Source organism: Gouania willdenowi, chromosome 1, assembly GCF_900634775.1.
Source record: "Gouania willdenowi chromosome 1, fGouWil2.1, whole genome shotgun sequence".
NCBI classification, from domain to species: domain Eukaryota; kingdom Metazoa; phylum Chordata; class Actinopteri; order Blenniiformes; family Gobiesocidae; genus Gouania; species Gouania willdenowi.
In genome coordinates this window covers 29,328,934-29,353,701 of record NC_041044.1, presented here as the reverse complement: position 1 = coordinate 29,353,701, position 24,768 = coordinate 29,328,934, and the positions used below count along the sequence as shown (strand labels likewise).

General features: G+C 37.6%; 1 protein-coding gene across 6 annotated transcripts in view; it reads left to right on the top strand.

The window, feature by feature from the left end:
* Positions 1-24,768, top strand: part of slit2 (slit homolog 2 (Drosophila)) — a 113,270-nt gene that overhangs the window by 6,612 nt on the left and 81,890 nt on the right. For all 6 annotated transcript variants that reach the window (XM_028443599.1, XM_028443580.1, XM_028443590.1 and 3 more), the window contains exon 4: positions 11,528-11,599. In XM_028443599.1, coding sequence (XP_028299400.1) covers positions 11,528-11,599 — 72 coding nt within the window. The remainder of the gene's footprint in view (positions 1-11,527; positions 11,600-24,768) is intronic.

The following is a 24,768-nucleotide window of genomic DNA, read 5'->3' as shown; positions in this document are numbered from 1 at the left end:
ATGCTATTTCTTTTTCTCTCTTTGCGACGGCCCTACAGCTACGGGCAGGGCTGGGTCAGGTGAGGGGCAGTAGCCTGGGCCCTGGGGGGTGTGGAGGAGGGGTTGGTGGATGTAGGTGTGTTGGAGAGGCATGTCATGACACACATGCACGTAGACCAGTGGTTCTGAAACTTTTTTGGCTCAAGTACCCCCCTTTCTCTTATTTCTGATTCCAGGTACCCCCGTTGTCCAACTACAGCATTTTACTTAGAATACTATGAAAAACTACTATAGACCATAATGATAGAATGAATCAGTGAAAACACACATTTGAATGAATCTCATTATGTAAATAAGTGGAATTAAACAGTATTTACTTAGTGCCTCAATAGTAGATGTATTTCTATAGTTTTTATTTTTTCTGGTTATCTCCCTTCTGGTGTGGGACCAAGACTGAACCTTGCATTTTCAGTTTATGTTCTAATCAAGAACATTTTTTTAATCAATAAAATTATTATCATCTGAAATTAAACATTATAAACCCAATATTTTTCATGCTTTCATTTGTTAATTATCCACTCGCTCTCTCAGGTGCCTCCCAAAGTTGCCATGTACACGATGACAACTAACTACCCTAATGTACACGTGGCCAGGTCATGTACAGTGTACACGTGACCAGTATGTCTCATGTACACACTGGCCACAAGTACATGGGAGCTTTAATTCCCATTTAATTCAGAATAAAAGTTAAATCCTCTTCAAATCTACCTTGTAAACACTTAATTTTGAATGCAAATGTAATTCCAAAACAAACTTAAATCCGAATTAGGTGGCTGGTTAATTCCGATTTAGATTCCGAATGAAATTATTCCTCTATCTTTCCGGTCATTTTGCGCTTGCTCGGCTAGGTGCGATGTTGTGCGTTGACGACATGATCCAAGATGGATCTGGACTAGAGCCGAAACTTTATTTAATAAAAGCCTTAGAAGACATGGATGTAATGAAAAGAGTGGATGGACGGAAGTTTGAACATGCGGACATTCAAACGGACTTATCACACACACACACGGACATCGGAAAACGAAAACAGGCTTCATTGGACGGGTGATACTAAAACCCGGAGACAGAGTAAATGTGCCCTGTACTGCATGCACAGGCTGTAATATCACCAAGTTTATCATTTTACCTGTTGTTAGCGCTACCATCATTACCAGGCAGCAAATATTTATTCCTGGTTATTGTTTTCTGGAGTTTTACTGGGCTTTATTTACCGATGATTAGTTCCTATTTCCTTCTCCTGCTCAGCTGACCAAAGTGAAACAGTGTTACTGTCGAGCTGCTGCTTCAAAACTACAATCAAAATAAAGGTGAATATAGTTCTCATGTGTGGTCTTCTATGATGTAGCCGACAATAAAAGGTTTGTTGTGTGTTTTTTCCCTATTGACGTGAATATGTCACATTCGTCCCTGTCCAATCAGAACCCTTCCCAACCCCCAGACCTAAAGCGGAATTGAATAAAGCCGAATAAACCAGTTTTTCATGTAATCCTCAAATTGGAACAATTATTCCCATGTAAACACGAAGCAGAAAACTTTAATTCCCAAATAATTTAATTCCAAATAACTAATTCTGAATTAAAAACATCATGTAACTGTGGCCAGTGTTTACGTATGGATAAACTCATCCCTGTGCGTTCCCTTACACAAGCTTTGCCCATGCTGTGTTCATCTTTCTCACAATTATTGTCCTGCAATCTCTCATTTTTTTACCTCTCAGATTTTCACTCCTTGTTGACTCATATGTTTCTCTCTCTTTATTGTCCTGTGGATACAGGAATTCTGTCATACATTCCTCACTCTTGCCCCGTGGGCACAGCATAAGAGAGAGCTACAATTGTGATCCTCTTATCCCCCTCATTCACATTTGACTGATTTGTAGCTCCTTTCTGATTTAAGTCTTTGAGACAGTAGAAGGAAACAGCATTAGACATGCAGAGAGAACAAAACACCAATTACAGACGCTGAGAAGATGATTCCAGAGCAGCAGCCCCATAAAGCCCCAGATAATCAGCCTGTAATTGAGTGATCACGTTATCAAAGATAATTCTTAACAGTGATGCAAATTCAAAAGTGATTACAGGTACTGATTGAGCCTTTCAACATCAATTGTCCGTTGGCTGACTTGGGTGGGCTCTGCGTTTGCCTTTAGTAAAAATGAGATAGGCTGCAGCAGTGCAGCACCCCATGAACCTGAACAGGATAAGCTGGGCTAGAAGTTGGATGAATGGATGGTGAAACCTTCAACCAAGGGATCACGCTGTAATATTAAGGCAATCTGAAAGGCTAAAGATAATTGTAAGAGTGATCCAGGGTAGAGGGATATGGATAGAAAGGAAAATCCCTGGATTTGACTTAAATGATATGCTCCGGGGGCTGTGAGTGATAACATTGTTCTCGCTGATCATTTCAAGTAGTTTTTTTTTTCCCAAAGAAAAATTCTTTATGAGCAGCAGTGCTTGAAATTATCTGCGCAGGGAAGACACTAGGACATTTGTGCTGAAAGAGTTTTGTGAAATGTCATTTGAAATAGATTTTTTTTTTCCTTACTCTCTGCAGCAGCCGACATTTGTTAGTCTCCAGTAAACACAAGTTAGTGCAAAGCAAAGTGGAAGAAGCCTTTTGATGCTGATCCTGGCTTGTAATAAAAGCCTTTCTCTCGTCTGGTTTTTTGGCTATAGAATGTGTGTTTGTGCATGGATCAGATCTTTCTTTGGTGTTTGAATAACACAACGGAGTGTGTAGATCTTAGATTGATGGTGGGTGTTGGCTCTCTTCAGATGCTCTATCTGTGTAGCCAGATTTACTGTTGTTCAAACACTACTGGTCAATGTGAAGTGGTTTTGGAGTAAAACCAGTTTGTACAGGTCACATGAGAATTCACGACTCTTTGGAAATAGCTGATACGTTTGTGTACGATTTTCTTTGTTTGGGGAAGAATTTTAGATCAAAATGTTGACGGAGATGATAGTGTAGAGAAATTCCAGCCATTTTGTGAATTTCTCTGCAGTGAACGCTGACCTCCAATTTCCACTGGATGCGGCTCCGCTGTGTTACGTCTCCACCGCGCCTCCAGAGCTGATAGGTTTCCACTTTAGTCTATGTGTTTTTTTCCACCGGGTCCACTGAGGTGCTTGTCTGCTCCTCCCCAGCTGCGGTAGTCCAACCTTCTTGTTTTCCTTCGTTAAGAACACTGACCTGTTTATCTGTTTATTGTTGCGTTTATAACACATACCTTTAACTGCGTTCTCGCGTGATTAACCTTAATCGCATCGATATTAAGGTTTTCACTACTGCAATAACGTAACCTCAAACGCTGAGGTTTTTTTCTTTCGTCTCATCATCGAGTGATAGATGTTTACCAATCAGAAATACAGAGAACCGCCTTTCTGGACTGCTGGCCAATCAGAGATGGTTACAGGGCACAAGCTTGGATGTGCCGCAACAAGTCTCAGTTACCCCTCAGTTGAGTGCGCTAACAACAACTGCACTAGGACCCTATAAAATTCACGTTAACGGATTCACAGAATTGACCAATGAAAACTGAATCTACCATTGAACGCGGAAATGGATAGAATCGGGTTGAATCACCGTCATCGTGAGGAAAACGTTTTTTTTATGGGGAAATGTTTTGGGGACCGCTTATTATGGTGTACCACCTGCCCCCCTTCCCGTCCTGGCCTCTTCAAACACAGTCTAAACTGCACTAAACCCTGTCTAAACCACCAAAAAACTACGCAAATCATCACTGACTCCTAAATCAGAGCCGACCAGTGCCCGCTTAACTTTAATGTGTCTGTGGGGCTCAGTCCGTTACTCATGTAGCGCTGCATCACTCCGTGAAAACATGACCAACTTTAATCAGCTTCACCTGCTCAGTGTTTAAACATCTCATCAGAGCTACAGAAGATCTGTGGATAAAGTTGTTCTGTTGTTGTGGACTAGACCATCGATGCTAGGATTGTAGAGTCTGAAACATCGTAGGTTAATGACAACTTCTGATACTTTGTCCATTTATTTTGTTTAATCATTACATTCTGGAATGATGTCATCAGGATCATTTAAATTAGGTTGATTGAAATTAAGTTGATCAAAACGTAATCAATAAACCTGCTCAGATTCAGTAAACCATTGATCTCTGAAGGTAAATTGGGTGACATTAGTGCTGCTCTCATACATATATGACATGAATTGAAATTAAAAAGGAGTCAGTACAACTTATTTATACCTTTTAATTGTATCTTACTCATTATTTTAAATTACATTATTATTTTTGACATACATTTTTGTTTAATTATAGTTTTATTTTTATTAGTATATATTTTGTTTCCACACAGTACAACTTTTATCTACCTTTTAATTGTATCTTACTTTAATTTTGACATACATTTTTGATTAATTATGTTTTTTTAAATTTATTAGTATTTATTTTGTTTCCTCACATTAATGGGAAGAGTTAAAAACTAATTTTCTAAAAAAAATGTATTAATTTTTCTTTAAAAAAAAAAAAAAACGGAATTAAAAAAAATGAAAGTGGAAAAAACGGAATTTGGAAAAATAAAAATAAAACGCATATACATTTAAATGTATGAACTATTTTTTAAAAATCGTAAATCGAATCGCAACTGCAATATCTGTCAAATCGCAATTAGGTTTTTAGTCAAAATCGTGCAGGCCTTTACTGAGCAGTTTGTGACCCTCAAGCATTTGTTTATGACTAAGGGGATTATCACCGCCGCACAGGGTGACATTAACTCGTCAGAGGGACTCTCACACCTCGGATGGCTGGTTCCTCAGTTTTGTTTCACTTTCAGCCAAACTCTGACTAATGAGACACGACGGGGAGGATACTGATTACCTGTTAACAGAGCATGCATTCACTCACACAAAACACAGAAGACAAAGATGCATACCTTGGAGTCTAGAGACCAGAACACAGTGGCTATATCTACTGCTGTATTAAGCTTGTATCATACTTTTTTCAGTATTCTTTAGGTTGTACACAAGACTAGATAATAAGGTAATTTTACCTTTACCCTCATAAAGAGCATGGGAGTGCATCAACACTTGTTTACAGTGTTTAGTTGATTTTAGTTATCTTGTACATCGTCATTGAATAATATTTATCCACCATTTATCTATCAAAAAGTGCCATCGGTAAAAAAATAAGTGGAAAATATTTTAGTTTGTCTTGCCCTCCATTTCTAGGCAGAAGGACTATTTTTCAGCATGAAACATGTAGGAAGCAGACAGGTTAACTGATTATTCACAGTTCTTTTACAATATTATATGAAACATCCTTAAAAATTAAGTGTCCATAACCAGTTTAGAACTCTTTGATATTAAGAGAAACGTGACATCTTACATCTTACAAATTTCCTTGGGTAAGAGAGAATGGTGAAGAGCACTTGCACTAAGATATTAAAAAAAAATCACAGCCTAATAAATGTTTGTCCAATGCACAATAACACGTTTTAAATTGTTAAAAAAAAAACCACATAACATAGCCTTACTTACATTATTACATATTACATATATATTATTACATATTTTAAAGGAATTTAAATGATTGATGTATTTTTAATTTGTGATTTAAAAAAATCCTATTGGTCACCTGAGCCCAGTCAAGACTATAAAAGCCGTGGGGTTCTTTTGTAGGTCAAGCATCAAAACAATGGCGCACCTGCTGCTTCTAGATCCATCGGAAAATCAGGTTTTAGGAAGACAGACGACTGGCTTTGGAGCCGTTTTCTATTACCATGAACCGTACACTTAGAAATGTGCAATATTCTCCAGCCACTTTTTTTTTTTTTACCTTAGAATTTGTCAATTTTTCCTTTAAAATTTAAGAAATATGAAATACTCCCATCAGTGCCACCTGCTGATATTTTTTCTGAATGCTTTGATTTGAGCTTGGATTAGGCAAGGCGCCTTTTTGTTTATTATCACTTAATAGTTTATTTTCTATTAAAGGTTTTGAGTTGTTTGTGGCACATAAATTTGATTTTAGTTTCTAAATCAGAGGTTTTGATTGTATATCCCAGTTGGGTTCTTTTTCAGTTGGACCTCTGTTATTTTACTTTTAGTTTCTTGTGGTCTGTGTCTGTGTTTTAGTCTCTTCTGTTTAATCACTGGCTGCGTTGAAATAACGATTATTTGTCAACCAAAAAGTTCTTCGATTTTTTTTTGTACAAAAAAACATAAATGTTCACTTTTGCACAAAACAAAACACTTTGCTCTAGGTCTTCATCATTAAACCCAAAGTGTTTCCATATCAGATAATTTGATTTGCCACTTGTTTACCAAGTGTTTTTGCTGCGTTTCTCCTGCCATGTTTCAAGACCACTAGCAACAACATTCCTCGTGTTATCCCGCAGGCTAGCTTTGGCTCTGAGAGGGGCGGGGTGGAGGGGAGGAGCTTGCATGTGCGTGGATTAAACAACTCAAAGTTAGTATTAATAATATGTGTGTGGGGTTATTTTATTTAAAGGGATACGCACACCCCAGAGCGCTCACGGAAACTCACGATGACCGACAGAGATCATGCAGTTACCAATGCAATAATATGCTTTGAACAACTTTAAATAAATAATCTATAACCCATATCTTATTATATGTAAAATATAATATCAGATTATAACTGACATGAAACAGACACTCTGTGGTTCAAGAAAAAGGGATCAGAGACATTTTTAGCCACATTATGTTTTATTCAACATAATTCATATTTCTGAGTGGAAGGTGAGTGTGAGCAACCATTCTCAATGTGTCGTTCTTTTAGTTTCACTTTTGTTTCTCGTTGCCTGGTAACCTCTTTTCCTTTGATTTACATTCAAACTGTGTGATTTTTTTAGATTATATCAGTGAAAAGTGTTATAAATGTGCTTTTAGTAGTCCATTTTTGGAAATGTGTAGTTTTTTCACCATGGCAGACGTCGTTAACCTTCGCGGCCGTCGGATTATTACATCACCTAGTTGAAGTGTGTCTTATTGTCTAAACAAACGTGATGGCCTTTTCCTAATTCCTCTCCTAACACCTTTCGTTAACCCCGTGGGTGACGTCACGGGGTTATGGAAAAGTGGATAGGAAAGGAAATAGGAGGGACTACTCGGACGCAACCACTCACTGCTGAGTACTTAGCTCCGCCCCCTCCCTCCTTTCACTCAGGGGTTCCTCATCAACTAGAAAATTAGAAAATGAGTGGACACAGAGTAGTTGCTACTTCACTTGTTCATGGTCTCCAGTCAGTTTTTCAGGTTCTGATTAGTGTCTTCGACGTCTTTATTTTGTACTTTGTTGTTTTTCATTTTGACATTAAACTTGGACTTTTAATGAACCACCTCCTGCCTCCTCCTCTCTCTCCAACTGGGTTCTCCTCGCCTCACCCTGACAATTATTCATGCAGCTTGTGAGTTTTACGTATTACATTAGATACAGTATATCGAATAATTTCCTGTCGATGTCTGAAACTGGCCAAAAAGACCCATGTGCTGTAATGACAGGAGGCTGTAGCTTATTATGGGCCATCAATAAACTGAGGCTGAAATCCTTTCAACCCTAAAGTTTTGGAACATTATTAACTACTTAAAAAATGTAATGAATTATATTGCAATAAAAAATGTAGTGTTTTTTTTTTTTTTTAACAATGTTTCTGAACCCCTAACTTGATCACAGAAGCCCACATTTGCTGCAGTTTCCATTAAACTTTGTGTTCCTTGACTTTATGAAAGCGACAATGCTTTCCAGATTCATTTTAGTGAATAATCCCAACTTCTAGCTCAGGGGTCTGTAACCTTTACTCTCAAAAGAGCCATTTTGCCTCATCTCACCTGGATTAAAGTCCTTCCGGAGCTGAAAAAAATACCTTTTTATTGATGACAACATACTGTATAAAATTCTACACAATTAAAACTGAAAAGAATAATGTTATGTAAATAATATTTTTTTTAGATAATGCATTGAAAGGGCTACACAAAAATAACTTAAATTTGATAACACATAATGTCAGTCAACACATGCTAATAATTGCTCATTTCTTGCCACATATCAAGCGTGCATATTTAGCCGGCAGTTAAATTAATCTGTCCCCACACAATTAAAATGTATATTTAATCCCAGAATAGTCTTTTAGTTGATTTAGTTATCTTACCAGTGATTTAAAACTTAAAGTTAACCACAGGTGCACGGAAAGTTGATGTAGATGTTTCAGGAGGTAAAGTAAGAAGATGTTCGTTTTAAGTTGACAAATTATTATATTGTGATTTTATTTGGTGTCAAAATCATTATTCATTACCATCCTCTGTAAGAAAATAATTGTTTATTTCATTATTTTTTGAAAGCTATGGGGAAATCATGGCAAAAGAGTCAAAGAGCCACATGAGGCTCCAGAGCCACAGGTTGCAGACCCGTGTTCTAGCTCTTTAAAATCAACCTTCTGTTTAAAGAACTGCGTAGTTCTAAGTTTAAACTAAAACTCATACCAGAAGACAAAGACCAGAACCAATGTTTTAAACATAAAGGAAACAAGATTCATCTTTTACTTCTTTGTTTAATTTTTGCCCCCAAATTGTAAGTGATGTTAGTGTGCTCTGACTTTTTTTTGTTGTAAAAATCATTATGAAATTATTAATTTAGAAAAAAATAAGACCGTTAAAATGCAAACGACTTGCAAAGAATGTACTATTTACACACATTTATTTTAAATACTATTTTAAGGTTAGGCATTACCTTATGCATGGATCTGCAGCAGATCAAGTTTATACACCGTAGAAGACATGACTCATCTTTGTCATTTAAATCAGAAGATGAAGCCAAAACCAGTAAGTTAGAAAAAAGACATTTGGGCTGCTGTAAAAATTATTTCATTAAATGGTGCATTTGAATTCATTGACATCATCAGAGGCCCTGTGTCGCAGACTGTATTTAAAATGGTCTTTACCTCAATTTTCCAACTTTGCTAGTCTGACAGCATCACATCTATTTTAAGAGGATGAGCTCATACCACCTCTCAGGCGTCACTCGTCCTCTCCACCTCCTGCACCGGTCTGGGCACTCTCTGGGGGACTTCTAGCCCACTCACGGTGCTCGTGGCTTGGGCAGTACCAATGCAGGGAGTGGGCCTCTCTGTGGGACTATGTGGGGCTCTTAGCAGCAACAGCCAGCATTAACAGAAGTGAACTAAATAATTTAGAAACATCGTGTCTGCTGGACTTTAATATTTAAGGAGCCTCTGATGTAACTATCGAGTGTGAATGTGTGTGCATGTGCACGTGCACGGTCACATATTTGTGCACTTGTGGGTGAGAGACGGACGCAAAAAGGGTGACGCTATTCTAGGAGAGTCCAAAACTGCCTTCAGAGACGCAAACTAGGATGAAAGATAGGAAGGAAAAGAGGTTTGAATGAAGCTGGGCCGTGTTTGATAAAGATGATGTAAATAGGTTTGATGCCCTCTTCTGTATTTGTCCTTTAGTTTAAAGTCATTGAAATAATCATCTTCCTTTTTTATTAAATGTGAAAGTAACAGATTACTAGTACTCAAGTACTGTAATTGATTACATTTCTATACCCAACCGTTACAAAGTAAATCATTTTTTTGTTTTAAAATGATCAACAGACTTTGTGAAACTACAAGAAATGAAATGACTAGAGAACAATCAAATGTATCACATCATAACCGACCAACCAGGTTAAACATAATGTACTGCAACAAAATGCTGGTCATTTTCCTCTGTTTTAGAGTTCATAAATGTAGCTACAGTATATTTAAAGCCTGAGGATTTTATTTATTTTGATTTTAATTCATTGGTGTTATTATATAAAAAAAAAATGTACATTTTGACAAACCTTTGATTTTAAACAGATGTCTGTGGAAAATGAATAGCTATTTGGTCTCTTTCTTTTTAAGTTTATACATGAGATGTTTACTGTAAGCAAGGGAAACGTGGTAAGATTTATTACCAAAAATAAATGTGGGGGGTGAAAGTAACTAGTAACTTTTACTTTGAGTACTATTTGTTTTAGTTCCTTTTTACTAGTACTTGAGTATTTTATGTGTGACTTACTTGTACTTGAGTACAATTTACTGGAGTAAAATATATCAGTACTCTTTACACCTCTGCATTTTACAGTGCATTGATTTCCTGTGTGTGTGTGTGTGTGTGTGTGTGTGTGTGTGTGTGTGTGTGTGTGTGTGTGTGTGTGTGTGTGTGTGTGTGTGTGTGTGTGTGTGTGTGTGTGTGTGTGTGTGTGTGTGTGTGTGTGTGTGTGTGTGTGTGTGTGAGACAGAGAGAGAGTGTCAGGGTTAAACTGTTTCAGCAGCCTGTTTCTTATTGTGTCAGTCTCCTCTGATTCACATCAAGACACACACACACACACACACACGAGCATACACGAACACACAAACCTCTTCACTCCACTCAACCAGGGTTAAATGATCGCACCCAGATTATTAAACTCTGTGTGTGTGTGTGTGTGTGTGTGCGTGTGTGTGTGTGTGTGTGTGTGTGTGATGGGTTGTTGGGAGTTTTTCCCCTGTGAGGGCCTTGTTTACTCAATGGGGTCCTTTTCACACATTCGGTAGCCCAGCCAGACTGCCTGTTTGTTTTTCCCACATCGTCTTCTCTCCCCCGCCTTTGTGGCAAAAAAAAAAACTTCACCACAACCCCACTCAACCCCCTCCCCACCCCTTCATCAGAACCCCTTCTTTGGTTTCTTTGGTCTTCCTTTTCTTTCATCTCTTCGTTCTTCCAGTTCACGGTTTGGAAACGGCCATGTTTCCACCCATTAAATCATTGATAACATCCATCCTGTATTGTACAGCAATGCAACTGTGGCTACAGTTAGGAATTGTCACTATCAATCTTTTATTGTGTATTAATGGGATTTCCGTTTTAAGGGCAAAAATTCCTCGATATAATCCACTTTAGCCACAACATTTCAAAGCAGGGTTTCAAACGTACAGCCTGAAACGCCTCCCAGAAAACCAATCTGGCCAAGGTCAATTTGCAAAAATAGTACAAAGTAATGAATTGTACTTTTCATTTTTTTTATTTACCTGTGACTATTGTATTGTATTCATAGGTTCAGTGCTGTCTGCAATTGGCAATTCAACAGTTGAAAAAAACTAATGAAAGCCCAATGTTTCCCCAGTTTATTGCTGAATTTGCTCATTTTGCTCTAGAAATGTTTCATGTTTTTCTATAATTTTTACTTTTTCCAGCGGGCCAAATTTGATGCTCTAAAGGGCCAGATTTGGCCCGCGAGTCTTGAGTTTGACATGTGCTCTAGAAGTTTTAAGATGTTCAAGTGACATGTTTTAGTAAAAATTACTTCAAGTTTTTTTAACAAAAAAAAACAAATGAATGAATTGAAGTGGAGTCATTGTAAATATTCTGGTCCAACCCTTTGTTCAGATTTGTCACCCTGTGGCCCCAGAGTTCTAAATGGAGCTAGAAATCATTTCCTAATCCATGCTATGCTCTTTTTCAGGCGCCTCAATCGGAATAATCTGGCTGTCTTTCCTGAGATGCTGTTCCTGGGCACAACCAAGCTTTACCGACTGTAAGTGTTATTTGTTTTGTTTTGGCTTGAAATGATTGTGTGTGTGTGGGTGTAGGTGTGGGTGTAGGTGTGTGTGTATGGGTGGGTGTGTGTGTGTGTGTGATCTACAAAGCTACATAGATTCATCCAGACATATATGAAGCATAGAAAGATGGATGTGAAGAGGTGAGAGAAGTGAAAATATTTTTTTTCTGTTACTCTCCATACAAGCCAGTTCAGTAGCTAATGGAGATTAGCACTCCAGCAGCTGCTGCCTTCTGGGAAAGAGATGTGTGAACTTGTGTGTGTGTGTGTGCGTGTGCGTGTGTGTGTGCGTGTACGCGTGTGTGTGAACATGCAAGAAGAGAAAATAAAAGGTGGACACAGTATAAGCAATACAATTCAGAGTCTGGTTTCTCTTCTAAAATGATGGGTTTTTTCATTGGCAGAAAATACTTTGGGTTGCCGAACACAAATGTTTGGTTTGCGTTTGATTCCACTGAGCACCTTCCACTGTGTCATCCATACTGTAAACCAAGCTATGGATTTCCAGCCCTGGCCCTGCTGGTCTGCAGGCCGCTGAAAGTGTGGGAACTAACTTCCCGTCACGGTAATTTGTGGTCCTGGGGAATAATTATGGTTGCATTTATTTATACATGTGGCTGAATATAGTTATCTAAGACAATATTGAAAATGCCCAGATGATTCACGGAGTGTGTGAAACTTGTTTAACTTCTGTGGCCACAGTGGGGGTTGGCTGGTTTTGCCCTGGTGTGGTTCTGCATGTGCATCTGTGTGTCAGCAAGTATGTGCCTGTGTGTCTCTCAAGGCCAAGAGTTGGCATTTTGCTCAGCGTGTGGGCCGAGGTAAAAATACGACTTGGTTATATTGCTCTCTGAGCAGCGAGTTCAGCTTGTCTACAACTCCAGCTCAACTCATGTTGCTTGTGCAAGTCTCAGCACAACAACGTTATTGGTGCTGTATTTAATTGTTTTTGTATTTCTTATGAAATAAGGGACAAATATTAAACGATCAGTGATCCTCCATGGAAACAAACAAATAAAGCACTGCAGACACAATAAAATAAGAAGCCAAGCTGGTGCTGTCACAGATTGACACATTTGTCAGATTAATGGCAGTCATTCTGCCACCAAGGCATGTCAGACAGTATTTATGGCTGTTTGTTCAATATTAAATCTATGTCTACTTCAGCACTCTCTACGATATATTCGTATTTATAGTAATCACAACAAGAGATCCCTGAGAACCTCCAAGTCTTGTTTTCAAGTCCCTCTGTTTTCACATTATGGGTTGAAGGTATGTGCTGGCTTTGGGTTTTTTTTGTGACATGACTGCTATAAATGAAAACTTTCTCAACCTGCTATTATGAAAATTATGCTTTCACTTTTCCAGGCTTGGAAAATCTGTGTACGTATGCGAATGCGTACTTTTACCGTGTTTGTTTATTCTTCTGCTCAACGCAGTGGTTTTTACGCCTTTCAGAGCAAAACTGAGCTGGTCTGAGTTCAGGTTTGAAGCTCTGAAGTTCTCTGATGGATGACCTGAGATGGGTTTTGGACTGATTTTTAATTGTGCACATATCATTCACCTATAATCCTAATAGTGACAGCCAAAGGTGCTTTTTCTGAAATGAGTTGTACAGGTAAAAATAGGGATGTAACGAATAATCGTAAGGCAGTTAAAAATCGATTCATAGGTATAACGATTCACATCGATGCTGTGAAAATTGGATCGCAGTACTTTTTTTAACCAGCAGAGGGCGCTACCCAGAAGTGTTGGCGGCGAGCGAAATCTGCTAATACTTTCTTTCTGGCCTTCTTCTACTCTTAAACATATTCATAAATGATTCCTTCCCCCTTTAGCACCGAAATAATATCTGTAATATTACGTGAATATCTGTAAAAGTCACGTTTTTCTATTAGCTCTGTCTGCTAGCATAGCATCTCTTCTTCACTGCCAAGTCCAATTGTTAAGGCACAAAATACATTTTCAGTTGCACTTTTAAAAAGAAAAATAACTATTATGCAGTTTTGTATTGTTTACTATAGAACCAGAATTTAAATAATAAGTTTCTTCTTCATTTGTATTATTCCTTTATTTATTTCATTCAAGATTTATTTTTAGTTAAATTGCATTGTTTTGAATAGTTTATCAAGGGATTCTTTTGACAAAGGAAAATAGTATAGTATTTTCCCAAAAAAAAATAAAGGAATATTTTTCAGTCATTTATATACAGTCCCATTTTGTAAAATAAATCGTGAGAGAATCGTATCGTGAACCCAGTATCGTGAATCGAATTGTATCGGGAGTTGAGTGAATCGTTACATCCCTAGTTAAAAACCAAATCTACCCTACAGTGGCTCATTCTCCTGTGTTTTTGTAAGAACCAATATCTCTCATTTTTCTTCCAACTGCAGCATTTAATGCTCGTAATTTGGTTCCAGCCTCCCAGCCATGTTGCATGCTGCTATGTTGAGAACTAATGATGCGATACAGTTGTGGGAGGCGGTCACATGCACTACGTTACCTAATGCCACGAGTGCCCGAAGGCAGATTTCTTAGTTTTACTAAAACATTTATGTCCTTTGCTGATCTCCTCCTGGTCTTAGTCAATAGTGCAAAACATTAGCCACAGGCATATTATATTTGACACGCTGTAATATGTCTTTTCACCTATTATGTTTAGTATACTGGCCTGTGAAAGATTTGTCTTGTAAAAAAAACATATAAATGTGATTAAGCGTGACGTACACGACTTTGGCCAAATTGATTTCAAGGAGCTTTTACTGTACATTTATTTATGTGACAGAAAATATATCAAGTCTTATTTACTGTGTATTAAAAGTTGATAAAGCAAGTAGTAAAAAAATTTATGAATTACTTTTTGGATTTCTGGCAGTATTAAAAATGACTAAAGAATTGATTTTGCTCAGCGTTTACTGAATGATAGAATAGAAACACAAACCAAACACATTCTTATAAAACATCTCTTAACTCAAAGCAGTCAAAGCAGATGGTGGACATTCATTCGTCTGGTTTTTCTGCAGGTGTTTTACTTTTATCTTCTTTTTTTTCACTTTACGCCAGTGTTTTTGTTGTTTTTCATTATTTCTTGTTTTATGTCACATGATTCCTTTACTGCTTTGTTAAAATTAAAGGTGTTACATTTTGGGCTGTTCGTTTACCTGCACGGTATGCAACATATGTTGGATTACAGTGAATTTTAATTTTGTAAATCAAGTATTTGTAACTATTATTGCAAAAAGCATTATTTATTTTTTTATTGATGTCCATTACATGTGTTATCCGAACACAAAGAGCAGAGCAGCAACAGAGGGTGCACATAAAAGCTTTAGTATCTCCGTCATCATTCTCATTCAAAACACCTGTGTCCGCGCCTCTCCACCCATCCACCCCTCCACCTCCCACATCACACACACTCACAGCGCTTTGCAACACCCCAGGGTCCAGACTCGATTAGCTTTCACAGGCACACACATCTGGAGACGCCATGTGGTGGGCACATCCCCAAAAAATCCTATCTGTCTCCCTGTCTGCCAACCTCCGCCACACAAAACCCTTCTGCTCCCCTCAGCCGTTTTGTCCATCAGTCTATCCACGCTGCATTAGCGCTGAGGGCTGCAGCTGTGGCTGATTCCAGGGAGAATAAAGACGAGTGAGACACTTTGAACAGTGGATCAAATAAAAGCCAGTTTATTAAGAGGACTCAGTAAAACAAGACGGAGCAGTAAAAATCTCCCTGTATTCCTGAGCCAATGAGCTCACACGCTTTAACCTTAAGATCAGACGCACGCAAATTGAACATCCTGTCTGTCTAAAAGAGTCAAATAAACTCATTAAATCAGTCATTCACAGATAGAGACAAATGACAGACAGTAAAAACACATTTATACGAATATAATGAATAATTAATCACATTTAATTGAAATTTTTATCGTATTATATTCTTTTTGTGTTTATCAGTATGTGACAAGAAGCAGAATTGTGTTTTAAAAGAGAGATAAAACCTTATACTATAGGTGTTTGGCTAATTTTGATCAATAGTGGCACAAATTCACAAAACAAGGTGAAACATTATGCTGGATTATTATATGTTAAAGTGAGATTAGCGATCAAAGATTTGGTTAAAGCCAAACACAAACTGAACCCTAAATACCCCTTTTCTACTACCATGTTTTCATTGATATAAAGAAAATATTTCTTTCTCTTTTTCTCATTTTCTTAATGGAGAACTTAAGTTCTTTTGTGTTATTTCTGTTGTTACCGATGTGCATTTTCAAGTCATCCTTCCTTTCTAATCCCTCAAATGCATTTTGTGAACAGTGCACAGCCTTTGTGTTTTGTCGAGAGTGCACATAGTTTTTCTACTCTCCCGTGCCAACCAGTTTGCTCCCTCTTTGCTCTTTGCTGGACTGAAATCAGTGATGAGATAAAAGCTGGAGAGATGAAAGAGGCTGATAGAGGGATAGAAGGATGGGGTGATGGGAGGATAAGAGAAGGGTTCGCTGCCTCCATGCTTGTGTATATGAAGCTTTACGTGACATGTGCATCTTTGTGCATGTGGAGGTCATCGCTGGCCAGTGGATTTGTAGGTCATCAAATCAAAGTGATCTGTTATTTTATTTCTCCATGTGTTCATATAGCAAAGATACGTAAGATACTTTGTCACACAACTAACATAAAATATTAAAGCATTATGGATTATTAACCTCTCATTTAATAAAATTAAGTATAAAACTGGCATGGGATGGAAAGCATAGCAGAAGTGTTGGATTTTTAGTTTTTTTTTTTTTATCTGTTTTGCCATGAACACCAGTGTTAATTTTGTTGATTTAAAATTTTCGTTCGTATTTTCATCGACTACATTTTTTAAAAGTGACAATAACTAGACTAAATAAAATTAAATATATAATATATATATATATATATATACAGGTATACAGTATACTATAATTTCATCAAATGGGACAAAATCAGAACTCAAGTAATCATGTGGTCTTGCACATTAATCACATTAAATCTGTCTGTACGTATTTATATTTAATACCATCCCATATCAGGTTGATAAATGTTAGTTAAAACTTAAAAAAAAAAAGTGCATATACACGTATGCTTTTTATTTTAGTCGGCTATATCTGTAACAGTTTTAGTTGACTTAAATCTTAATGTCTTGTAAAAAACTAGACTATAACTGAAATAGTCCTGCCTGTGGAATACATTTTTACCTTAAGTTGCATTTTAGTCAAAAGACTATCACTAAAAGTAAATTAACAACAAAGCTCAGCATCAGATCACTTTTCACACACATTCCAGTCACACAAACATGTAAACAACACGTGTGCATCCGAAACCTTAAAAACAATCGCAGATCACTGATTTGAAGCACACTGTCTGAAGTTAATGTGTGTTTTAGACAAGACAAATACCACTCTTCATTTTAGATTCTGCACATTTTAGCTGTCTCCCTGCTGAACAGATATCGCACTTAAATCTTACTAAGGTGTCATCATGCATGTCTCCAGAAAACCTAATAAAACAGGTGTTTTTGTGCAAGAAGACATTTATTTTGCACAACCTTTTTCCCTCCATGTGATTGTAATCTCCCTTTAATATTGTGTTTTTTTATTATTCATGAGCACATTTTTATTAATGAGAATCATAAATGTTGGTTGTGTTGACACTTTGCTGCATAGTCAGCACTGCAGTGGAGAAGTGAGGTGGACGGCTGTGTTTGAATGTTGAACCAAATGATTTCATAAAAAGTGCAGTGTAATCATGTCTGTCCCCCTGTCTAGGTTGGCCACACAATTCTCTCACTGCAATGAAAATGTAATGAAATCTGAGGAAACGCATCATCAGCTCCTTCCTTTCATTGTGTGAGCCATCAGTTCATGGACTTTCACCTGTTGCTGTTGATGAGTTGGTGTGACATGTTAAAATGATGTGCGATGAGAGCAGCAATTAGATTAAAAACAGTGGAGTTTTTCAGATAAATTAAATTGTTTGCACTTGAATAATAGAGTGCACAACAAAGAAGTGAAAAGTGAAAGTTAATGACTTTCGGGAAAAAAATATTGAATTACATTTTTAACAATTTTTTACATTACAAAACATGAGCCATGATAATTTATTTCATGTTAAGGAATAGCAAGAATTAATAAATTAGATATATTTGTCTGCTAAAACCTACATCTTAATTTCAACAATTCAACATTTTTGTTGTTGTTTTTTGCATCACTCTGACCTCATTAATCATGTTGATTACACATTTTTTGTTACACTTTTTAACAATTGTTTTAAACCAAGCTTGGTGATTTTGGGAGGAGCTTACAGACAAATTTATTTTGAAAGTACAACTTCCAAATGTCAGCTAGCAGCTGTCAAAGACGTTTTGTTTTTTAAGTTTATTTACACCAAAATAATTAAAACAACTTGTTTTTATTTTATTTTGACACTTTTGTTGTTAGTGATCTTATTTAATTCAGACGAGCTAACAATCGTGAGCCAATGCTTTCAGCCAAAATATTACAAGGGCGTTGAAGCGTTTTTTTTTGCATTTCTACAGTCAGGTGAGTATATTAAGATATGTTACGGTATATAAGCAGTTCCAGCGAGATTAATTTTGTCTACTTTTGTAACAGTATGTTAAGTTGAAGTGTTTTAAGGACATTAAAAAAGAGAGAAATCCTGAAAAACCTTGTCTGAATAAACGAAACTTCAACTTACTATAATACATTATAAGTGACCAGCACTCATTTTTATCAATATAATGTAGGGTTTGAATTGTTGAGGCTATGCATGTGTGTGTGCGCGCGTGTGCGTCTCTGTCTGTAATAGTCTTTAATCCTCTACTAAACGGTGCCCTGATGAGGTTTTACCAGGCAGCATTGTTGCTTAGCAGCCTCAAAGGTTGTGGCTTTGTCTTCAGTGAGAGCTTAACCCGGCTACACGCACAAAAAACACACGCACAATCCCACGGCCACACACATGCATCGTGTCGGCCGAGGCAACACACCGACTACAAGAGTTAAGGCTTCTTTTTTTACCAAGTCATGGGCTTTCCCAGCCTGTCTATTGTTAACTAACAAGTCCGGAGGAGGCAAAAGAAAAAGAGAGGTCAAAGGAAGAGAAAATGAAATTTTTTTCTCCGAGTAAATAATGTTTTTTAATTAAGACAAGCTTGTTAAGCGCTCTCGTTGCCACAGAGACGCTGACCTTTGGGTCCTGCAGAGGTCAGAGGTGAAGAATGTTCAAGTCAGGAGATCTAAAGCAGAAGGTGATTTATCAGTAAAAGGTTTGGGACGATCCTCCTTCATCTAATTAACTGAAATAATGATGAATGTGCTTATGAAAGGGGTCACTAATCAATGTAAAACATTGCTCAAGAAGAATTAATTAGATCACCAACAGACTTTTTACATAAACTTTTTAAACTTTCTAAAATGTGAGTAAAAAAAAAACTGTGTATAAAAATAATCTAAAATTGAAAAGCTACAGGAAATATTTAAACAAAGGAAAAACTTGAGTATCAACCAAAAAGCTTATGTACTCTTATTTTGTTGCACCACTGTTACATGATACCAGCAGGGCTACTGGGGGACATTTGGCCAATGATTTAGTGTACATACGATATGTAAAAATCATCTTTTGTGTCTCCCAATGGAAATGAAGTTAAGCCTTTACAGCCCGAGGTGCTTTTAGTCGTGCCTCTGCCTGCGCTCCCTTCTCTCTAACTAATGTGAACATAAACACATTGTTTGACCATTCAGCAATATTTCCTCCTCCCGCTGGTTGAGCGGAATGATTTTAAAAACACATACACACTAGCAAACAGCTCTTTTTACATTCCTTCAATGTTCACGCAGACATATATCCAAACTTTTGGATCCACTTGTCACATCCTGCCAAAAAGACAAACAGTGACTTGATTTCTCCTCCTTGTGGTTGGGATTGTGTGTTTTCAGATGCCTCCACATGACATCTGTGTACACGCAATGAATCAGCTCCAGCCCAAAAAGCCACAGCTACAACGGAGTGGAGGTGTTGAGTGTCAGTGAGTCACTCACTTGCCATCAAATGAATCACATGACTGCCTATCTGAATTGCTCAAGGCCACTCATTCCTAAGACGTGATTTGGCCTTTCAGATCCTCAAACAATGCTGTAATTCATTGGGAGTAGGCTTTCCAAATCCAAACTTGCATTATTGAGAGGGCACCAGTACAAAAGATTATGTTATACTGGCAGAACATAAAGACCTGCTTGAACTTATGCAAAGCTTGAGCCAACATGTCCCTGCATAACATCCTGGTAAAGCATGATTTTGTGTGTGTGTTTGTGTGTGTATTTATTCAGTGAGCACATGCATCTTTTTACAGGAAATGATCTTTTTTTCTGCCGTTATTTTTTGGCTAACGGCTAAACAGCGGGAAACAAATGGATTTTAACTTTCCACTTTTAGAGCTTATACGGTTTGATTTGATTTGGTCTTTCTTTTTTCAAACTCTAAAATAAACTAAAAACAATTATAAACAACAAAAATAGAACCCATCAGGGTTGCGACAGTTCATATGCACATGCAAATTAAACATATTATATATAAGATCAGTGCTTCATTAATTTTTATTTATTTATTTATTTGATTTTGTCTGCACATGCTGTCGAAGGTCAACACTACAAGAAGTGCAGTCATTTTAAGACAGCAGTGCATGTTTTGTTATTGCAATTAAATAAATGAATTTATTTCATTGCATATTTGTGACCATCACCTCCCTAAGGAAGGGTAAGAAATACTTTATTAAAGGGAGGATGTAAAAAGAGGGCAGTGTTACACCTAGGTGGGGGGAAGGGAACAGGGAAGAGGGAGTCAGGGTAGGAAAATGGTGCTTCATTAATAATCAATCAAATGCACATACACACCTATGTCACCACGTATCTACAGTAGTTTAAGAAGGAACAGAATGAAGCAAAGGTTATGTAGTTCCTCCCCTTCACCATAGTGTCCAATGTCTCAATTTCTAGTTTTATGGCAACAATACAACAACAAAAAGAAAAGTGCAACATCCATCGCAGCAAAAACCGAAAGCCACGGAAACCTGAATGTGCTGTTTCACAGGACCCCATGTCTGCAACGCCAATCATCCATATTATTAATGGATATTGTTATTGTTCATGAAGGTTTGAATGTGTGATATTTCTTTGAACCATACTATTATAACTGAGTGAATGAGATTGGTTTTAATGATCAAAAGGTGTCCCAACAGTTCATGTTTTTAAACTAATGACTTCTTTAGTGTACATGCAACTCCTCATATCGACATTTTACGTGTTTAATGCATCTTCATTATTCAACTGTCACCCCAGGTGTAGGAAAGTCAAGGGTCGGATCTCTGAGGTGAAAGTTCATGCAGCGTCAGTGTCAGTCGATGAGATATCCAGGATAATGGAGATGCCAGCAGGGTTGGTGCTGTTCTGCTCATCAAATTATACAAGCGGTGAGAGCTAAGCCTTAAAAAAACAGACAGCAAGCCAGAACAAGGGGTGTGTAGGCTACTGACAGTGTGAATGAAGGGTATTTAGGGGAAAGATTAGAGATGTGTTTGCTGTTTTAAATGGGGTGGGTGGGAAAAAAAGGAGCAAGAAGGAATTTACCTGAGGTGAGGAAAGAAGTGTCTTCTTCATTGAGAGAGAATGAAAAAGGAATGTAGAGGGGGGAGAGTTTAAGGGGAAAGTCCTTCATGGAGGAAAGGGATGAAGTATGTCAGTGGTGCTTACTGTAGGAAAAGGTATAGCCTGAAGCCTGGAGCCAGCAAGTCTGTCAGAGACAAGTGCCCAGGTGTGTGTGTGTGTGTGTGTGTGTGTGTGTGTGTGTGTGTGTGTGTGTGTGTGTGTGTGTGTGTGTGTGTGTGTGTGTGTGTGTGTGTGTGTGTGTGTGTGTGTGTGTGTGTGTGTGTGTGTGTGTGTGTGATAATACATCCCACAGATCGCTCACCTGGAAAGCAGTACTTACGATAAGAGTGTGTGTAAATATGTGTGTGTTCCTGCTGTACGTGTGTGTGTGTGAGGTCTTGTAGAATCATTGGAGTGTTGTCTCACCTTTCTTGTGTGTGATTAAGGGTCACCGTGTGTGGTAAAACCTCCCAACTAAACAGCTACAGTATACCCAGCGTTCTCTGCACTCTGCACCGCCCCCCATTCGGTTTTATGTCTGCTTCCTTTCCTCGTCGTGTTCTACCGCAGCGCTTTAGTTAATAATAGGAAGTTAACATCGGGGTTATGCAGCCCAACGTGAAGCCGTTCCTCTTGTTCTGACGCTGATTATTTCTCGTATAAGCCCGTGTCTCTATAAATCTGAGGGTATGGATCTGTTGTGATGGATGAGTCGGTTTGGTTCTGTGAATTATAGCAGAGATTATAGAGCAATCAGGACAATTCATCATTCATCGTGCTTCCCTACTCACCACAATCAAACAAACAGCTATTCGGCAAAATTGAGCCGCGCTCGCCGTGGCCATCTATGATGATCAGCTAGAGATTGATGTCTTAATCTTCAGATCTGGTTCTTTAACATTTATAATTGTGTGTACATTTTAAATAGTGTACATACTTTCCGTCATTTACTCTTTCTTGAAAAAAATATTTACAAACTCCAGAACATAAAATAAATGCCATGTAATTGTATTAAATTATTAATTGTAATCATCACAGAACTATATATTTGTGCAGTTTAAACAGACTAATGTATCAGCGACTAAACGTACTTAAAGTATGTCAAGAAAAAAATGGATTATGAAATGTAAACTTAATCTATCAGTTGTGTATTTAAAGTTGAACGCTTTGTTTTTTCAGGTTTTTTTTAATGCACATTGCATGATTTCAAGAGCAATCTTGTAAACACATTTAAAACACTTAAAAAACAAATGTGTGTCAGTCTTTAAAATACCGTATATACAGTACTCACTGTTGTGTTACAGTGTACAAAATCACCTGCCCAATATTGTCACACTTTAAGCATGTGATGGACTCATTTTTTAAAGAAATAAATGCTTGCGAGACGCATCTCCATTGAGCCAGGGCTGTTTTTGTTAGTTTTACTGTCATTGATTATGTATCCATTGGCTTGAGTCAGTCTAATTGTTGACACACACTAATTAAGCTTAACTTGTTCAGTGTGTAATGTACCACGTGCTAGTATCTTATTGTCTTAAATGGAAGGCAATATTTTTTTTTAACTGTGTGGTCACTTTGCACAGTACATATAAAAACAAAATGTACTCACAATTGTACAAACCCAGCAATCGACTGGTGACCATCCCATGACTGAGTAAATAGTTACAATATAGTTACTGTAAATAAGTAAAATCACAGACAATGTGTCACTGTAACTCAGAACTCATATGAAGAGTGAGACACTGACTTAGACATTGCATTAGAGCAGAAATGTGCCCTCAAACCTATACAGAGACTATATGTCCATCAGTCAGCAGACCTAACATCCTAACATGGCTGTCTTTTATTTTGTTACCCCCCCACCCCATTCTAATCCTCCATTTTGGCTCCATGTCAAGTCGTCTTGTCCAGTTGCACAATGTCTCCCCTCCAGGGTGGGCAACTGCATCCCCTCTCTGGCTCCATTAGTGCCACTCCACTGGCATAGCCAGCATTCTCTGGTGGGACCGTCATCGCTGCCCACTCTCCTGGCACTTCTGTCACATTACAACCAGAACAAAAGAAAAACACTCCATCGTCGCTCACAGCCATGTCTGTTCGCTTTGTCGGTTTTGCTCCACTGTTTTCTTGACATCCTTTAATGTCTCATCCCTTTAAGTTATTACACAGATTTTTTCCCACTTTTTCTTTATTCCATCTCCTCTTGTACACTTGCACACCGATGCTCCCTCTTTGCCCCATTCTGTGCCACTCACATTTAGGTTTGGAGAGGCTTATGCAAGGTTCTCGTTCATGGTAATGATGCAGAGGAAACCTAGAGAGAAAACCAGCGTACTAGTGATTGCTCCTAGAGATTCTGCTCACGAGTTGATCCTCTCAAAATATTGCATCACAAGTTGAGTGTATTTCAAGTGACCACATTGGCCAGGGCTCATTAAAACACACTCTGTATTCACAATGATGGGACAGAAAAGCCAACACAGTTTCTTTAAAGATTCAAGCTTCAAAATCATTGAAACATTGATTAAATATATTTCATGAACAGCACATGCACTGACAAAACCCCTTCTATTGGTGCATGGCAGGGCTGGGATCATTTTCAGTTTTCAATCACAATTACGTCATCAATTACGATAACGTTGACTAGCATTTATTCAGATCACAATTGAAATTAAAATGATTTTCCCCTGAAATTCAATTACAATTACTTTCTTAAATACTAAAGTTCAATTACTACAGTATAATCACAATTACTGAGCCTTTCATAAATAAGCCTATAAAACTTAACCTTCCACTTGTGTTAGCTTTCTGTAGCATCTCGTATGATAACGGGTCGGTTTTTACGGACTGTCAGCTGTAAAATACACAAGAAGTATTATCTATCATCCAATTTCTTTTTCATCTCTTGGTTTCCTTGTTAGGCTTGCTGTTCCATGAAAACAATGTTATTAATAATGTTGGTGTGGACATCTGAGCCTTTTTTGTGTCAGTATCATTATACACCTCAAGTTCAATTATTTTATAAATGGAAAAATAATCCTCAAGTGAACTGATATGAAACATATTTTAATAATTCTTAACTATGTGTGTGTAAGCCAGAGAACTGTAACTTTAATTACATTTTAATTGGCAGTTTTTTATAGAATTTCCATGACAATTACAAATAGAAAGTTAATTATCTGAACTTAATTACAAATCAGTTACGATTAGAACAAAACAGATTTTTTCAGTTTTTACAGTTCGTGACTGTAATTAATTATCAATTACGCAATTACAACTGTAATTGATCCCAACCCTGGTGCGTGGGAGAGTTTGACTGTCTAGCATGTAATTGATATAAAGTGTTGTTGTAGCGCTGCCGCTGCTAGCAGGGAGTAGATCAACAAGTTTGTAATCACAGGTTTGTTCCCGTGCATTGTCCTCCTCTGTGCATCTGTCAGTGTGTGCACACGCGTAGGTTGGTGTATGTATGTGTGCTTC